Here is a 17,509-nt window from a genome sequence, read left to right as displayed (position 1 = left end):
AAAAAAATTAAATGTAAGTCATTCCCTTCAGCTGATTTATTTAACCAGAAGAGTTCACCATAGTCTGTCCTACTTCAGAGCACTGAAGCAATATAACCTGAGCTTGAAGTTTCATTTCAGTCAATTTAAATTCTTTGTAACTCATGGAACACCGCTGAGAGTTTAATCAGTGCTCAGCAAACGTCTACACATTTTCTAAGGTGCTTTAGTGGATGTAAAGATAAATAAAATGGTTTTTTCTTCAAGGCCTTATAGCAGAGAAGAAAATAATGTATACTATATTCTGTTGCTGTGTGTTATTTGTGTCCACTCTTTAAAAAAATTTTTTTTATGTTCATTTATTTGAGAGAGAGAATGAGTGGGGGAAGGGCGGAGAGAGGAGAGAGAGAGAGAGAGAGAGAGAGAGAGAGAGAGAGAGAGAGAACCCTGAGTAGCCTCCATGCTTCCGGCCCAGAGCCCAGTATGGAGCTCAAACACAAAAAACCGTGAGATCAAGACCTGATCTGAAATCAAGAGTCAGATGCTTAATTGACTGAGTCACTCAGGCGCCCCTATTTGTGTCCACTCTTCAAGGGATGTCAAATAAAGCTTCTGTGGGGGTCAAAGAGAAAGATTGACCTCTCATTCAATTATAGTAAATGATCACAAAATTTAATGGCACCTGGTTGGCCCAGTAGAGCATCTGACTCTTGATCACAGTGTTGTGAGTTCAAGCCCCATGTTGGGCATGGAGGCTATTTAAAAAAAACAGACAGCATTTTTTTTTTTTTTTAATGAAGAGATGACACTATGTTGAATCTTGAAGAAAAATGAAGAATTTTGGTAGGTGGTAGTGGGAGAAGGTACCATTGCAAGCAGTGGGGATGACTTGCACATACAGTAGTAAAACGCTGTTATAGCTGCTGTTAGGTTCTTTTGTTATGGCTGTTCTCAGCATTAATAATGTGCAATAATAAAAAATAAGTGCAATAATTATTTTGTTGTCTTTGATACGAACTTTCGGGAATTGATTACGTGTTTTCTCTTTTACTCTATAATAGACTTGAATTTTATTGAGGCTCTTTAATAATGGGGTGCTAGACAAGCTAAACAGTGAAAGTTCATCCAACATAAAGCCTAATATTCCCTCTTTTCTCCTAAGTATGCTCTTAGCAGATTAAGTTGGACTCAATAGGGAATGTTTAGAGGAGGCTTGATACTCAGTTTGGTTGTAGTAAGGATATGAATTGAGGAATAGTAGAATATAAGTCTATAGAAGTGGGTTGGTGGCATATAAATGGAAGGTAGAAAAGCAGAAAACTAGTATTTTTTGAGTAGCCTTCTATATTCTCTTTGTTCTTTAAGAAGTTAGGTCATTATAAAAAAGGCATATACAGTGTATGTGTGTATGTAATGTATATAGTGTGTGTGTGTATATAATTTTATATATATATATATATATATATTTTAAGTTTGTTTATTTTGAGAGAGGATGGGCAGGGGAGGGGCAGAGAAAGCCAGGGACAGAGGATCTGAAGCAGGCTCCAACCTGTCAGCATAGAGCCTGACAGGGGCTTGAACTCCTGAACTGTGAGATCATGACCTGAGCCAAAGTCAGATGCTTAACCAACTGAGCCACCCAGGTGCCCATATTATATATATTTTAAAAAAATGTTTACTGATTTATTTTGAGAGAGCATGAGCAGGGCAGGAGGAGAGAGATAGACAGAGAATCCCAGGCAGGCTCTGGCTTTATCAGCCCAGCCTGGGGCTTGTTGTCCAAGCCAAGGGTTGAACCTACATACTGTGAGAGCATGACCTGAGCCAAATCAAGAATCGGGTACTTAACCAATTGATTTTATATATCTATTCCTGATGTGGTTTTAGTTGTGTTTGAATGTAACTAATGTAACTTGATTTTAAAGTAAAAAGGGATTCTTGGTTCAATTTAAAACTAATACCATTATTTTTTTTATTACTACTATGTCTTATTAAAACTTGTGGCTCCATTTAGTTACTCTTTCTTCCTCCCTCCCTCCTTTCCTTTTTTTCTTTCTTTCTAATTTTTACTTAAGTAATTTTTACATCCAACGTGAGGCTTGAATTCACAACCCTGAGGAAAAAGCCTGGTGTCCCTCAGTTGAGTTTTCAGCATGACCAGTTTTATTGTTCAAAGAATGAAATAAGATGTATGACCATTTGTAATATTTCAGAACTGCAATGATGTCTGATGAAGTGGCAGTTTTCCTGTGTTTCCTTAGTTTTGTTGGGATATTTTTAAATAAGCCAGAATTTATTAACAATCCTATATAATTAAAAATCAATTCCAAAGGGAATCAAAATTTTGATGAGTTTAATTAAGGCGTATCTTCTATTTGCTTTCAGTGAAAAAGGATTTAGAAACTTTCTGGTAACGTTTGGAAAATGCTAGAAAGGGGCATATTTCATCTAAGAGTAGAATTATAGGGCTTTATTTGAATATTAAGGAGTTTCCACCCCCTACTTCCCTCCAAGGCAATAAGTGAATTCCTAAGTGAAATTTGAAGAAAAGCATGAAAGTGATTTTTAGTTGTTACTTCATAGTGTGATTTTGGCACTTAGTAAGTTTTGATACTATTAACCTTAGAAATAACAAATAGAAACCTTACTGCTATTGGGAATGGAAATAAGTTGCATTTCTGCCTTATAGTTTTTACAAGGAGCCTTGAGGAGTTTGCATATGAGATATCCTTGAAATAAACACTTTGAGTTTGAATTTAAGGAAGAATTAATTTCAATGACAGGGAACCACATAGGAATATCTCATCTAGTATCATTTAGATTGGTAGATAACTGAATAAGTCTACAATCTGGGTGCAAATGACTTCTTTAGTTTCCTGAAGGAATCTTTCTATAACATTTAGATACTTATTGAGCACCTCTGTTCTAATTGCTACAGATCCTGAGTAAATAAGACAAATTCCCCACTTTCATAGAGTTTATAATTTAGTGATAGAAATAAACACTAAACATGTAATATCACACTGCATGTTATGAAGAAAAGTAAAGTTTATGGAGTAGAGAATACAGAGAATGCTCTTTCATATTTGATAGACAGGAAAGGCTTTGAAAAGAAGTATTTTTTGAGTAGAGATTGGAATAAAGCTAGTACATTTTATGTGCATTTCTTGGGGAAAAGGCTAAGGAAACAAATGCAAATTTAATTTTTAAAAACAATTTTTGTATTGTTTAGTTGGTTTAAAAATTATTTCAATTTAATTACATTAATAAGTACAACTGGTGTCAGTAGGTTTGAGAACAGTTACCACTCATGCACTCATACAACTTAAATGTATGAGAACAGAGATGCCAATAGGGACCTGTCAGCATATCCTTCTGTATTAGTCATTATGTTCAGTTCAGGGATGGATAACATTAGTTTTGGCAAATTGGTTATATGGGGCTTGTGACAAGAGCATTAACTATAAAAATGAAGATTGAAAAATCAAGATTTTTAAAAAAAATTATTTTATTTTGAAAGAGACTGTGCATGCTTATACAGGAGAGGAGAAGAGAGAGGGAGAGAAAGAGTCCCAAGCAGGTTCCACGCTATTAGCCTGGAGCTCAGTGCAGGCCAATTGATGAACTGTAAGATCATGACCTGAACTGGAATCAAAATTGGACACTTAACCAACTAAATTACTCAGTGCCCCTGGTCTTACTTTTTTTGGTTCAGTCAGATATTCTCTGTTATTGATTGATCTATTTAGACCATTTACATTTAATATAATTATTAATATGGTTAGATTTATGCCTACCATTTTGCTGTTTGTTATCCTCTTGTTTCATCTTTTCTTCTTCTGCCTTTTCCTGACTTCTTTTGGATTTAATAAGTACTTTTTAGCATCTTGTTTTATTTCTCCTATTGACTAGTACCTCATTTACATAATGTTTGCTCTAGGGTTTGTATGAGTTTAAGAAAAAATTGTGGTAAAGTATATGTTCTACAGAGTTTACCATTTTAGCCATTCTTTTTTTTTTTTTTTTTTAATGCTTTTTTATTTTGAGAGAGAGAGAGAAGGCAATCACACCCACAGGAGAGGGACAGAGAGCGAGAGGGAGAGAGAGAATCCCAGGCAGACTCTATGCTGTCAGTGCAGAGCCCTATGTAGGGCTCAATCTTGAGAACCATGAGATCATGACCTGAGCTGAAATCGAGACCTGGCTTAACCAACTGAGCCACCTAGGTGCTCCATCATTTTAGCCATTCTTAAGTGAAGATTTCAGTGGTATTAAGCACATTTACAGTATTGTGTAGCCTTCACTACTATCTAGTTCTAAAAGTTTTTCAAGACTCAGAAACTGTGTGACTATTAAGCAGTAACTCCTTGTTCTTCCATCCCTCCCAGTCTCTGGTAACTTCTCTTTTACTTTCTGTCTCTGAGTATTTGCATCATTTCTATATCCTAGATACACCGTATAAATGGAATCATATAACACTTGTCCTTTTGTGTTTGGTCTATTCACTTAGCATAATGTTTTCAAGGTTCATCCATGTAGCAGGTACCAGAACTTCATCCTTTTTATAGCTGAATAATACCTCCCTGTTTTTATACATCATTTTACTTATCCATTGAGGTCATCATTGGTCACTTGGATCATTTATACCTTTTAGCTGTTGTGAATAATGCTGTTGTGAAAATTGGCATACAGGTGTTTGAGTCCCCTTTAATTTCTTTCAGCAGTGTTTTAGGTTTTCAGTGTTTAAGTCTTTTGCCTTTTTGATGAAAATCATCAGTATTTTAATTTTCTTGATGCTATTGTAAACAGAATTGTTTTCTTAGTTTACTTTTCTGATTGCTCATTGCTAGTTTATAAAAATATAATGGATTTTTGCATGTTGACTTTTGTATCCTACTTTGCTGAATATATTAGCTCTAACAATTTTTTGTATGAATTTTTTTAGAGTTTTCTACATATAAGATCATGTGATCTACAAAGATAATTTCACTACTCCCTTTCCATCTGGATGTCTTTTATTTATTTATTTTTTCTAATCTAATTGCTCTGACTAGAACATAGAGTGCTATGTTAAATGGCAGTGTCTTTGCTACAAACTGATAATTAAAATTATAGAATTTATTTTCTCACATTTCCAGAGGCTAGCTTTCCAAATCAAGCTGTTGGCCAAACTATACTTCCTCTAAAATCTCTAAGGGAGGATCCTTCCTTAACTCTTCCAGCTTCTGGTAGACATTTGTTTTGATTGGCATGTGGCAACATAACTCCAGTCTCTGCCTATGTCTTCACATGGCATTTCTGTGGAAATCCAAATTTTCTTCTTTTTATAAGGACACCAGTCATATTAGATTAAGGTCCACGCCAGTGACCTGATCTTAACTTGATTAAATTTGCAAAGACCTTATTTCCAACCAAAGTCACATTTATAGATGCCAGGTGTTAGGACTTCAGCATATTTTTAAGAGGAGAGGGGTGATAATAACTTAATCCATAATACCAAGGTTTGTTATTGTTGTTGTTGTTTTCGTTTTTTGATTTTTGTGGTGGTGGTGCTGCTGGTTATGCTTTATTTTGGCTAATCTGGTTGTGTCTTCAAGTCCACTTATATTTTCTGTAGTGTCTAATCACTGCTAATTTCAGTGTATTTTTATTTCAGAAATTATAGTTTTCATCTGTAGAAGTTTCATTTGGTATGTTCCCCACCCATATATATATGTATACACACACATAGCCATTTAATAACATATGTAAATACACAAGTATACAAAGGTATTAAACTGTATATTTTTGGTTCATTATGTTTATATTTTCTTATAAGTCCTTGAGCATATTTAAAATATAAAAGCTGTTTTAAAGTCATTGTCTATTAATCCCATCATATTTATTGTTCTGTTTCTATTGATTTCCTTCCTGATTCTTTGAATGTCTAGTAATTTTTGATGGATACCAGATGGTGTGAATTATACATTGTTGAATTCTGGATTTTGTTCTCTTTCTCTAAAGATTACTACTTTGGAATCATTCCTGGTCTGTACTGTTTCTGTAATTTATGTATATTTCTGTAACTTTTTTTTCTTATTGCATATATTGTCAATACTTTGTTTAAATATTTCTTTCCCCAGTTGAGGGCAGAACCTGTATTTTATTCATTTTGAATTTTATAGCTGAGGCTTGTGCCTGACATACTTGGGTGTTGGTGATAAAAAGCAGACTGGAGTGATCTTCCTAGAAGGCATTTCTTATTACTTGTTATTACTCTTCTATCTAAACCTTTCAGTGAGTTCAGTTGCACTTTAAGTCCAGATTCTTGGCTTTTGCTTACCTGTGTAGTTTATTTTAATTTGGTCACATCCTCACTCCTGCCAAAAAAAAAAAAAAAAGACAACAGATAGACCTCACACACACTCTGTCTCACGCACACACACACACACACACACACACACACTAATATCTCTAGCCATATGCGTCTGTTTTCTCTTCCTCCAAGGCACCATATTTCTTATCTTTAGACATTTGTATTTGCTTTCTTTTTTTCTTTTTTCTTTTTTTATTTAAAAAAAAATTTTTTTTTAATGTTTTATTTATTTCTAGGAGAGAGAGAGAGAGAGCGTGAGCAGGGGAGGGTCAGAGAGAGAGGGAGTCACAGACTGAAACAGGCTCCAGGCTCTGAGCTGGCAGTCAGCATAGAGCCCGACGCGGGGCTCGAACCCACGAACCGCGAGATCATGACCTAAGCGAAAGTCGGACGCTTAACCGACTAAGCCACCCAGGCACCCCTGTATTTGCTTTCTCTGTAACATACATTTATTGGTTAACATCTGTTTTTTTCTATCACAGTGTAAATGTCCCTTCTTAAGAACCTTTTTCGTTCTCTCTCCTCCCGCCACCAGTGCCATTTTGTGTGTTTCTGGGAGACCGTGTATCATGATATTATAATTGCATAATTGCATATTTATTTTTGACTTGATTTCCCATTAAGCTCAATGAGGACCTCTCTTGACATCTAAGATGGACTATTCCAGTTTTCAGAACTTTGCTGTTGTAATATTGCTTTATATATTGTACAGAAAACTAATGTTCTCAATTTTGTTCTTGATATTTTTTAGCTCTGCCATTGTTATTTTAGCTCACTTCTCATTTTATCCTATTTATATTAATGTTCTTATTTTAGGCTCTGCCATTAGGTTTTCATTTTTACTGACATAGAATTCACTTACCATTAAATTCATTCTTTTAAAGTGTGCAAATCAGTGGTTTTAGTAGATATACAAGGTTGGCAAGCATCACCACTAATTCAGAAACATTTTCTTCATACCATAAGGAAATCATATACTGTTTAACAGTTACTCCCCTTTGCCCCCAGCCCCTAGCAACCTCTAATCTCCTTTGTCTCTATGTCTAATCTGTCTGTTTTGGATATTTCATGTAAATAGATTCATACAGGGGCACCTGGGTGGCTCGGTTGAGTGTCCGACTCTTTATTACTGCTTAAGTCATGATCTCATGATTTCATGGTTTGTGGGTTAGAGCCCCATTGTAGGGCTCTACACTGACATCGCTGAGCTGCTTGCGATTCCCTCTCACCCTCACTCTCTGCCCCTCCCTGACTCATGCTCTCCCTCTCTCTCTCAAAAGAAATAAATATTTAAAAAAAAATAGGTTCAGGGGCGCCTGGGTGTCTCAGTTGGGCGTCTGACTTCGGCTCATGTCATGATCTCGCGTTTCGCGTGCTCAGGACCCGCATTGGGCTCTGTGCTGACAGCTCAGAGCCTAGAGCCTGGTTTGGATTCTGTGTGTGTGCCTCTCTCTCTGTTCCTCCTCTGCTTGTTCTCTGTCAAAAATAAATAAATGTTAAAATTTTTTTTTTTGAAAATAATAAAAAGATTAATACGCTATATGGCTTTTTGGGTCTGGCCTTTTTGACTTACCATCCCTTTGGTGTGTATGGTAGTGTGTGTCACTACTTTATGGCTGTATAATGTTTGTTTATCCATTCCGTTTAGTTAATTGAAATTAAATGGGCTATTATGAATGATGCTGCTGTGAACATTTGTTTGCAAGTTGTCATGTGAACATATGTTTTCAGTTGTCTTGGGTACATGCCTAGGAGAAGTGTTGGGTCATATGGTAACTCTCTAACTCTGAGGAACTGTCAAAACTAGTCCATTATTTTCTCGATAATTTTCGCTTAGACAATCTTTAGGAGAGTGAAGATCACAGTTCTAATATTTAGTACTTCTTTCTAAGACTTGAGTTACTCTTAAGTTCTTCTAAAGAAAAATTTCATAGACTTGTTTAATTGAATGTCTTGAAAAATTTCTCAGGTAAATTACTGCTGCCTAAGTAGGAGGTTAATACTGTATTTTATAGAAATTCTTGAATTTTGTCATTACCAAATTGAAAGATCTGTTTCTAGTGGCCCACTAGGCCATAGGCATACGTAATTTTCATAGATTAATATGTTCTAATTGCTGGATTGTTTCTCTTACAGGGTTTTGACTCTGGGAGGAGGGCTGCCTTATTTGGAGCATCTTAACCTCTCTGGTTGTCTTACTGTAACTGGTGCGGGCTTGCAGGATTTGGTCTCAGCATGTCCTTCTCTAAACGATGAATACTTCTACTACTGTGACAACATTAACGGTAATGCCTTTTAATAATGAGATAATTTTGAAGGAATAGGTTTAAAAATTTTTAGCAGTTCTGAGAATTCTTAGGGTTTCTATTTAACTTTCCAGATTTGTAATTACCAAACTGTTTTACTTTCAGAGATAGTCTTTTACATTTGGTAAAATTTAAAAAATCACATGTTTTCATTAATTAATTCCTATAAAGGTAAGTTTTTCTTGCAGATGGGTATTTCAAATATTGATCATACCAGATTTTTGGGATATGTAGTAGTCTGATAAATTCTTAAATGGCCAGTTGTAGAAATACTAAAATTCTTACAGAATTTTGGGAAATTCTTCTAGTGATGTAACACTCATTAACAGTTTAGATGTATTGATGTTCTAGATATACTGTTTTCTTAGGGACGATCACTCAGCTTTCTTGTGGGACAACTTTAAAAAATGCAGTTGGAAAAGGAGGACTTTGGTAATGGGAACCTCATGGGGATCCTCGCTCTCGTTCCAAATAAATCTCATAGAAGTTTGAGGTGGGAGTTGCTGTATGATATCGAAGAGGCTGAGTTGCTTTAGACGTGACTAAAATTCATAGTATTATGGAGATTGATTCCCGAACCTACTTTTAATAGTTGTTTTGTTCTGTTTTTGAAACCTATCCCTGCCCTGCACTGAGCTTGTTCAATATGGGGTTTTTTTTTTTTTTTTTTGAGGTATTCAGTGCCCTTTTGGGTTTTTAATAGTTACTGGTAGAGACTGGAGTTTTTAGAAGCATATAAAGAGCTTGTCCTTAATTATTAGTAAGCATATCACCCCCTGTATTTATAACTGGAAGAATATTCGCATAGTTCAGATTCTGCTGTGCACCTGTCTTTTTATACCATAAACTGTTTTCTTTGAAAGCCTGTGTCATCTTAACATGACAAGAATATCACTTGAGTTTCTCTCCGGAAGAACAATTGACAGCAGCCAGGAAGACTGGAGGAATGGTCTCTTTAATGACATACTTGAATGCAGAGAAGTTAGCAAATTGCTAATTCTGGGAGATTAGATTTTCCTTAAGTACATATGAAGAGACAGGGGATTGCAGCTCTTTTATTTGAGGAATCACATTGGTGATGCAGGAGATGACCTTCCTTGTTCTCCAAGTAGCAACACTAAGTAGGAACATTTCTTTGCCTTCTGCATATAATCCAGGAATGGTGACAATGAATGTCATTTTAGTTGCAACCTGCTAAGTGTACAAAAACAAAGTTTGGTTGCTTCCATGAACCACTTGCTGCTTTTATGGATGGCAGTGAATTTGAGATGGGAGATTTTTTTTTTTAATGCACAGTTATGTCATTGTACTTGCAGTTGTACTTCCTAAGGCTTGTGGGACGTATTATGAAAAGTAACCAATAAACAGTTATTTTTATAAGAAAATGTGTTATCTCTATGTTGTACTTGAATTGTCCACCTTGATTCCAGCGTAGGTTATGTTTGTGGGAATAAATATCACAATTGAATTTGTTAGATTTGTTTTGGGGTATATAGATATTACAGGGTGGGGGAGATTGGATTTCAGTTCATTTTTATGATTTGCCTGCTTGTTTTGCATGTATAATTTTTAAAACTTCCTGAAATAATTTAGGTGACTGGATAAAGTTAAATACTTATGAGATCTTTTGCATTTTGTTAGGATGTTAAAATTAATTTCATCTTAACTGGTTTTGAATATGTAAATATTAAAGTGCTCCAAAGGAGTGTCTAAATATTAAAGGAGCTTCTACATTCTCTTGTTGAATGTGATTTTTTTTTTTTAAATGAGTGGCAATTTTCAGTAAGTGAATTTTAACGAAGAGATCTGACTGAAAGATTTAAAAGGAAATTGATAGTGCTTGTATAATCCAATATTAAGTCTCCCTTTCTATCTTCTTAAAACATGATTTGGGGGAAATGGAAATCCTTTTAAGTTTATAGGACTTGTCATATTAACTTGTGTTCCAGAGTTCCAGCCAATTGCTCTTAAAGCAATCTTCTGATAGACTTTTTTCCTTAAAAGGACATATGGACAACCTAGAAAGTGTTAGAATAAAAGTTGCATTGTATCCCGTTTTGCAAGATGACAGATTGATCCAGTATCTTTTGCTACAACTTAATTTGTACAGTAAATATCTAGTGACCACTTATGGGGCCCCGTTTTTATTACTATTTTTATTTTTTCTGAAAGTAGTTAATACGTTTTATACATGCTCTCAGAATAATAGGGAACATATTTAGGTAATAAACTATTTTAAATATTTGAGTAACATTTAAAAATGTATTTGTCAAAAGAAAGCTTACATAGTTAACCACCAGGTTACTAACTGAAAGAAGTAAATACTGTTAAAAGAAGTAAATATTAATTAACTAAGCAATGAGTGATAATTAAAGCAGAATGACCTGTTTCCTAAGAACAAGCAGAGATTTTGGGGAAGATAAGTTAGTGGTAGATATCCAAATAATATCTACTGTGAGCAAGACACTGTACTAAGCACTGATTAAAAAATGCCATTTTTATTCCTCTGAATGATTCCTCATGACATTTAAATTTGTTATTTGATTGATAACGTTAAGATTTAAATATAAAAAAAGACTTCTTTGCCATAACATTTAAGAAATTCTCTGTCATTTAACAAGTATTAAATGGAATTGCGTAGTTTTGGAGCTCTGAAGAACACTTGAACAATGATAGCAAATAAACTCTTTGTACTTATTTGCATTTCCATGTCTGTATAATTTATGAATTAAGATAGATTAGCTCATAGTTCTGGAGGTGACACAGTCTCAGATGATTTGCTCTCTTATGTTTCTAATTTAAGTTAAAGAGGAATTGAAGGTAAGTGAAGGTAAGTGCAGATATACAGCATAAATGGTATACTTAAAATCCAGGAAAAACAAGTCAATCAGTAATAAAAACTTGGGAAAATAACTATAGTTAATATTATAGCTCTTTTTATCTAATATTTTAAAAATGCTTTCTTATAAACTTTATTTTTTACTATGCATTTAAAAATTTTATTTAATGATAATACCAATTTTATTTTACTCTTCTTTATTATTCTTTAATGTGAGTTAGCCTTCCTGTATTTTAACCATTGGAGTTTTCTGTTCTATATTGACATAGACATTTGCTGGTGAGGAGTCAAATATTTAAAAGGAAACTGCCTTTTGAGTTGTCAGTGTTTATGGAAGTACAGCTGGCTGCTTGAGGTACTTGGCAAAACAACGTAGGAGATAATCTGAGTCATATTTCTTCCTCATGCTGCCTCACTTTTTTTTGTTGTCCATTTATTCCCACTTCTGAACAGTCCTGTGATGCTTAAGAGTCTCACTGTTAACTTTGCTAACGATTTTCATGCTTTGGAAACTGTAATTTTCTCTTCTGTTTTCTACAGTAAGAGACTAACCTAAGTTAAAAACAGTGGTTGCCTTCACTTTTGCTTTGCCCCAGGCCTTTAAATAGAATAAAATCTCATGGTTGACATCACTTTCATGACTATTAGGATCAGACAACCGGTCTGTAATTGACTTTAAGATGGGATTGTAGTTTTGAGATAGTATTGTAGTTATTGTTTAAGTACCCATTGGCTTCACTAGATAGATTCTTTCTTTCTTTCTTCCTTCCTTCCTTCCTTCCTTCCTTCCTTCCTTCCTTCCTTCCTTCCTTCCTTCCTTCCTTCCTTCCTTTCTTTCTTTCTTTCTTTCTTTCTTTCTTTCTTTCTTTCTTTTTCTTTCTTTCTTTCTTTCTTTCTTTCCTTTCTTTCTCTTTCTTTCTCTCTCTCTCTCTTTCCTTCTCTCTCTCTCTTTCTTTCTTTCTTTCTTTCTTTCTTTCTTTCTTTCTTTCTTTCTTCTTAATGTTTATTTTGAGAAAGAGCGTAAGTAGGCATGAGTGGGGGAGGGACAGAGAGAGAGGGAGAGGGAGAATCCCAAGCAGGCTCTGAGCCTGTGGGCACAGAGCCTCACTAGCGGCTTGATCTCATAAACATTGAGATGGTAACCTGAGCTGATACCCAAGACCTGATGCCCCACTGATTGAGCCACACAGATGCCACAGATTCTACTTTCTGATTTGAAAACACTTCTATATTAATTCTCTCTCTTCACTCTGTATACTTAGAGTCCCATTGAAACTCAGGTATTCTTGTGCATATTTGAAGGAGGGGGGCACATTTTATATCAATGTGAGTGGGGAATTTGTTTTGTGATGTTAATACAGAGATGCTAACAGATAAGGAGGGTTGGGTTAGTTTCAATCTAATATGGGACACACATTTTTCTTCCCCTATTATCTGTATTACCATCCTTCAGACTTGGAGAGCAAAGTGACCCAGGTGGCCAGGGGTGGACTGGAAGCTGCTGAGCCTGTTTTTTGGAGAGGATGGTGACCAGCTGTTTAGTATTCGGAAAGATAGGAATCTCTAGAATAGCTTCCTTGAGCCTGTTGGCCCCTTTGAGGCTCCCTTTTATTCCCTGCCTTAGAACTAGTAGCGTACTTCATTTCCATTGCTTTCAGTCATCACTTCTGATTTTCCCGAGGCCATTTTTGAATACAGTATAAAGTTTCTTCCTTACATATCTGTCCTTTTAAAAAATAGGAATATGGAAATTTTAAAGTATTTTAGGGAGTTTTAGTTGGAAAATTGTCTAAAAGTCTCCAAGTCTCTTTTTCTCTTATTCCTCCCTCTTTAAAATTGTGGACTAGAATTACATACTGAGAAATATATTTTTGCAGAATCCACCAGTTCAAGCATTTCATCCCAGGGACTGCGTGTCAGTCAGGGCCTTGGTAGTGAGGTGGGAGATGGGCTCTTGACCAAAGGTAGTAGGTGATTGGCAGGCAGAGCAGGATTGAGCATTTAGAGGGTGAGGAAAGACGCTACGAAGAGTTGGCACAAAACTGCAGATCTGCTCAGAAGGAAAACTTGGTCAGAGGTTGACTGTGGGAGAAGAGTTTCAAACCAGAATAGTTTTTAATAAAGATCTGATAATGCATACTAAGACATTTTGAGTTTGGTTAAGATGACTAATCTTGAGTCATATTTTCAGGGAAAATAATAACAAAACGCTACTTTGTGAATTTTAAATATTTGACATACTAACTTTTCATTTTTAAAATAGAACAAATTTTAATTTTGATTAAATTAAACATTATAGACTTGTAACCCAATTATATTTGAAATAATTTAAAACTTTTTGTTAGGGAAAAGTTTAAACATACAAACATGGAAATAATGAAGTCTCATGTGTTACTGACTTTGGCAGTTATAAACATGTGGCCGATCTTCTTCCATATTACCACTGCCCACTCCCATACCTGTTCCTCATATTGCAGGCATCACCTCTGGTTTACAATTAAACACAAGTATTTGAAAATAAATGAGGTCCTAACCCATTGTAGTCCCACATATGCTTGTAAAGTTTACTAGTTTCTTTTCTTAAAGATATATTATCATTTCCATATTGAAATCCATGAACATTATACTTCATTGACTGTATATCCAAAGAAGTTTGCCCTTGGTATTTTGTGTATGCCGTTTTGGGAATACAAGGAAAAGTTAAATTCTGGGAAATAGTGTTTTGTGTCTCTAGTTGTAAGTAATCTTTTTCTTATGTTGGTATTAACATAAATGCCTTCTTTTGCAGTGGATTACTACTTTATTATTTCATTTATTTTTTTAATGTTTATTTAAAGCTTGTTTTGAGAGAGAGAGAGAAAGAGAGTGCATGCGTGCCTGCGCAAGTGAGGGTGGGCAGGGAGAGAGACTCCCAAGCAGGCTCCGTACTGCCACTGCAGAGCCCGACGCGGGGCTCGAACCCATGAACAATGAGATCATGACCTGAGCCAAAGTTGGACGCTTATCTGAGGTGGCATCCCTATTTATTTATTTTTGAGAGAGAGGGTGAGAGAGCGTGTGTACATGTGTGAGCAGGGGAGGGGTTGGAGAGCAAGTGAGCGAAGAGAGAGAAAATCTCAAGCAGATTCTGCACCGTTAGTGTAGAGCCGGACATGGGGCTCAAACTCATGAACTGTGAGCCGAAATGAAGAACCTGAGCTGAAACCAACAGTTGGATGCTTAACCAGTTGAGTCACCCAGGTGGCCTGCATTGCTACTTTAAAAGACAAATTGCTATTTTAAAAAACAAAACAAAGCTTATTTAAAATGTGTTTCTGAGTTAAACCATATATCAATCCAGAGTACTCGGATTTTTCAGTTATCCATTTGACAGTGTATAAAATTATATTTCATGTACTTTCTATATGATCTGTACATATCACAAATGCAAGTAATTTGGTTTTGTTTTTGGTGCAGACGTACCAGAAGGCTTCAGTACAGTTCAAACACCCTTTTGCACATTTGCCTGCCTTTATGAAAACTCTGATTCATTCAAAGAACTTAACTTTCGCATATGTGCCATGATACCTCTCCTTTGATATTTTCTCATTCCCGGCTGTGTTTCCTAATAGATCTTTTATCTAGTGTCTGGGTAGCATAATGTGACTGGGATAAAATGTCAGTTATTCCACAGTGTTTTATTTTTCTTTGTAATTGAGTCACAGTTTTTATTATGTCGTAGATATGTGTTGATTATATACTTAATTCTGGAAGATAATTTCGCTTAAGTCTTGCCATTTGTTTTCGCTACAGATGTTAATATAAATGGGAGAAATGTGTTCAGTCTATATCTATATAGTTTATTTAAGTTTCAAATATAATGTTCATTGTAATTTCTGAATAGTGGATTCTTTAGCCGATGTATGGTGGATGGGGCTATTTTTATCTTAATTATATTTTTAGGAAGGATGTTTAGAGTTTAAGAAATCTGTTGTTAAATTACCCTGCAGCATTGCTTCTGTAGGTTATCTTTTTGTCTTAGATTTTTATTTTGTAAGACTGTTGCCAAAAAATTTCTTTCCCTTCTTTCCTGTAGATTTTGGACCAGTTAAAGTAGAACTGCTGTTGGCTTTTTTTGTGTCTAAGTTTTTATACACTCATTTGGCACTTTATTTCTATGTTATACATGGATTGCTAGTAAAACAGTCAAATGTCTTGCTCTTTCATGTGATCTCTAAGAAATTCCTCCTTTCACACTTTTCTGTTTTTATACAGGTCCTCATGCTGATACCGCCAGCGGATGCCAGAATTTGCAGTGTGGTTTTCGAGCCTGCTGCCGCTCTGGCGAATGATCCTTGACTCCTGTTCTTTGTCTACTTCATTTAGCTGAGCAGGCTTCCTTTCATGCACTTTACTTATAGCACATTTCTTGTGTTAACCATCCCTTTTTGAGTGTGACTTGTTTTGGCCCCATGTCTTACAGCCTCAGAAATATTAACTTACAGTGAATTGTACAGTGTTGTTTCTCTTGCACTCATATTTTTGTTTTAGAAAGGGATTAGATCTTTTCATCAGGGTGAGAACAGTTTTATCGGTTTTCTTTTAAATGGAATGCTTTGAAAAGAATGTCACTAATGCCATGCCATTTGAAGTATTTTTTAGATTAATTTGAGTTTTAAAGTCAATGGGGGTTATTGGTTCTCTTTATATATAAACACTGTACCAAGCTTTGCAGATCTTTTCAAACATAACATTTCTGAAGTTTTATTTTCAAAGATTGCACATTTTGAAAACCAATCTTTTTTTTCCATGTTTCCTTTATTTGAACAATTCTCAGAGGGCCAATTCAAACATACCCATATGTAAGATTCCTTAAGATAATAGAATAAATTGGCTTCTTGGTGTTAGCTCAGTGAGCTAGCAGAGCACCAATGTATTTGTATTTGCTTTGTTCAAATACTCCTGGTTCCTACCACTGTCCCTAAATTGTCAAATTTGGGAGGGATTTTTGAAAATTCCACAATCATTTGAAGAAATGTATCAATAAAATCTACTTTGAGGACTTTATCAAGTAATTTTTTGGTGTTTTGATTTTATTAGAAATCTCAATTCACATTTACATTAGTGTAAAATAAGATTAAATATTTTATTTTGAGCTCCCATGAAGACATTCTGGCAGTAAAAAAAAAATTTTTTTTAATGTTTATTCTTGAGAGAGGGACAGAGCACGAGTGGGGGAGGGGCAGAGAGAGAGAGAGACAGATCTGAAGCAGGCCCCTGGCTCTGAGCTGTCAGCACAGAGCCCAACGCGGGGTTCGAATTCACGAACCGTGAGATCATGACTTGAGCCGAAGCTGGACGTTCAACTGACTGAGCCGCCCGGGCGCCCCGATTTTGGCAGTTTTAGACAGATAATCAAATTTTGTTGAGCTGAGTGGTCTTTTATGAAAGACCAGTTTGAAATTCTACAGTATTTGGAATTTGAATGTGTATGCCTATCTCCATTGCTGTGTGAAAAGACAGTGGGAGTGGAGATCTATCATCAGAAAAACACATATTGATTCAGTTTTTTTAAAAGTTTATTTTTGAGAGAGAGAGTGCACAAGCAAACATGAGCAGGGGAAGGGCAAGGAGGGTTGGGGAGGGGCGCGGAGGGGGGTGGTGGACAGAGGACCCCAAGCCAACTCTGTGCTGACAGAGCCCGATGCAGGACTCGAACTAATGAGCCGTGAGATCATGATCTGAGCCCACAGGTGCTCCTGAATCAGTTCTCTGTAATGTTCTGTGTAATGTTCTGTCCGGAAAAGAATAGTCGGCAGCATGCCCTTCATCTGTTGGAAATACATGCAAGTGTGTGGAAGAGGAAGGATCTTGAAGTCTTGTTACTTGTCCGAGTGAGGGATAGGAAGAGTAGGAAAGATACAAATTGTAGGCAGACAGATTTCAGTTCAGGGGAAGAGAAGACTATTTTTAGACAGCTGTCTAAAGATGAAGAAGAATCATTTGCTGAGAATATGAACAGGGAGAATCCACCCATAAATCTACCCTTGT

The 17,509-nt window shown here is 35.7% G+C and overlaps 1 protein-coding gene across 1 annotated transcript in view; it reads left to right on the top strand.

The window, feature by feature from the left end:
* Nucleotides 1-16,533, top strand: part of FBXL5 (F-box and leucine rich repeat protein 5) — a 43,653-nt gene extending 27,120 nt beyond the window's left edge. The window contains exons 10-11 of the mRNA XM_039241539.1: nucleotides 8,471-8,619; nucleotides 15,734-16,533. Of these exons, the coding sequence (XP_039097470.1) occupies nucleotides 8,471-8,619; nucleotides 15,734-15,810 (226 nt within the window). The 3' untranslated portion in view covers nucleotides 15,811-16,533. The remainder of the gene's footprint in view (nucleotides 1-8,470; nucleotides 8,620-15,733) is intronic.
* Nucleotides 16,534-17,509: the final 976 nt, after the last annotated feature.

The sequence above is a fragment of the Hyaena hyaena genome, unplaced genomic scaffold (genome assembly GCF_003009895.1).
Source record: "Hyaena hyaena isolate Hyena2069 unplaced genomic scaffold, ASM300989v1 scaffold_195, whole genome shotgun sequence".
Lineage (NCBI taxonomy): Eukaryota > Metazoa > Chordata > Mammalia > Carnivora > Hyaenidae > Hyaena > Hyaena hyaena.
This window is presented reverse-complemented; position numbering and strand designations above follow the sequence as displayed.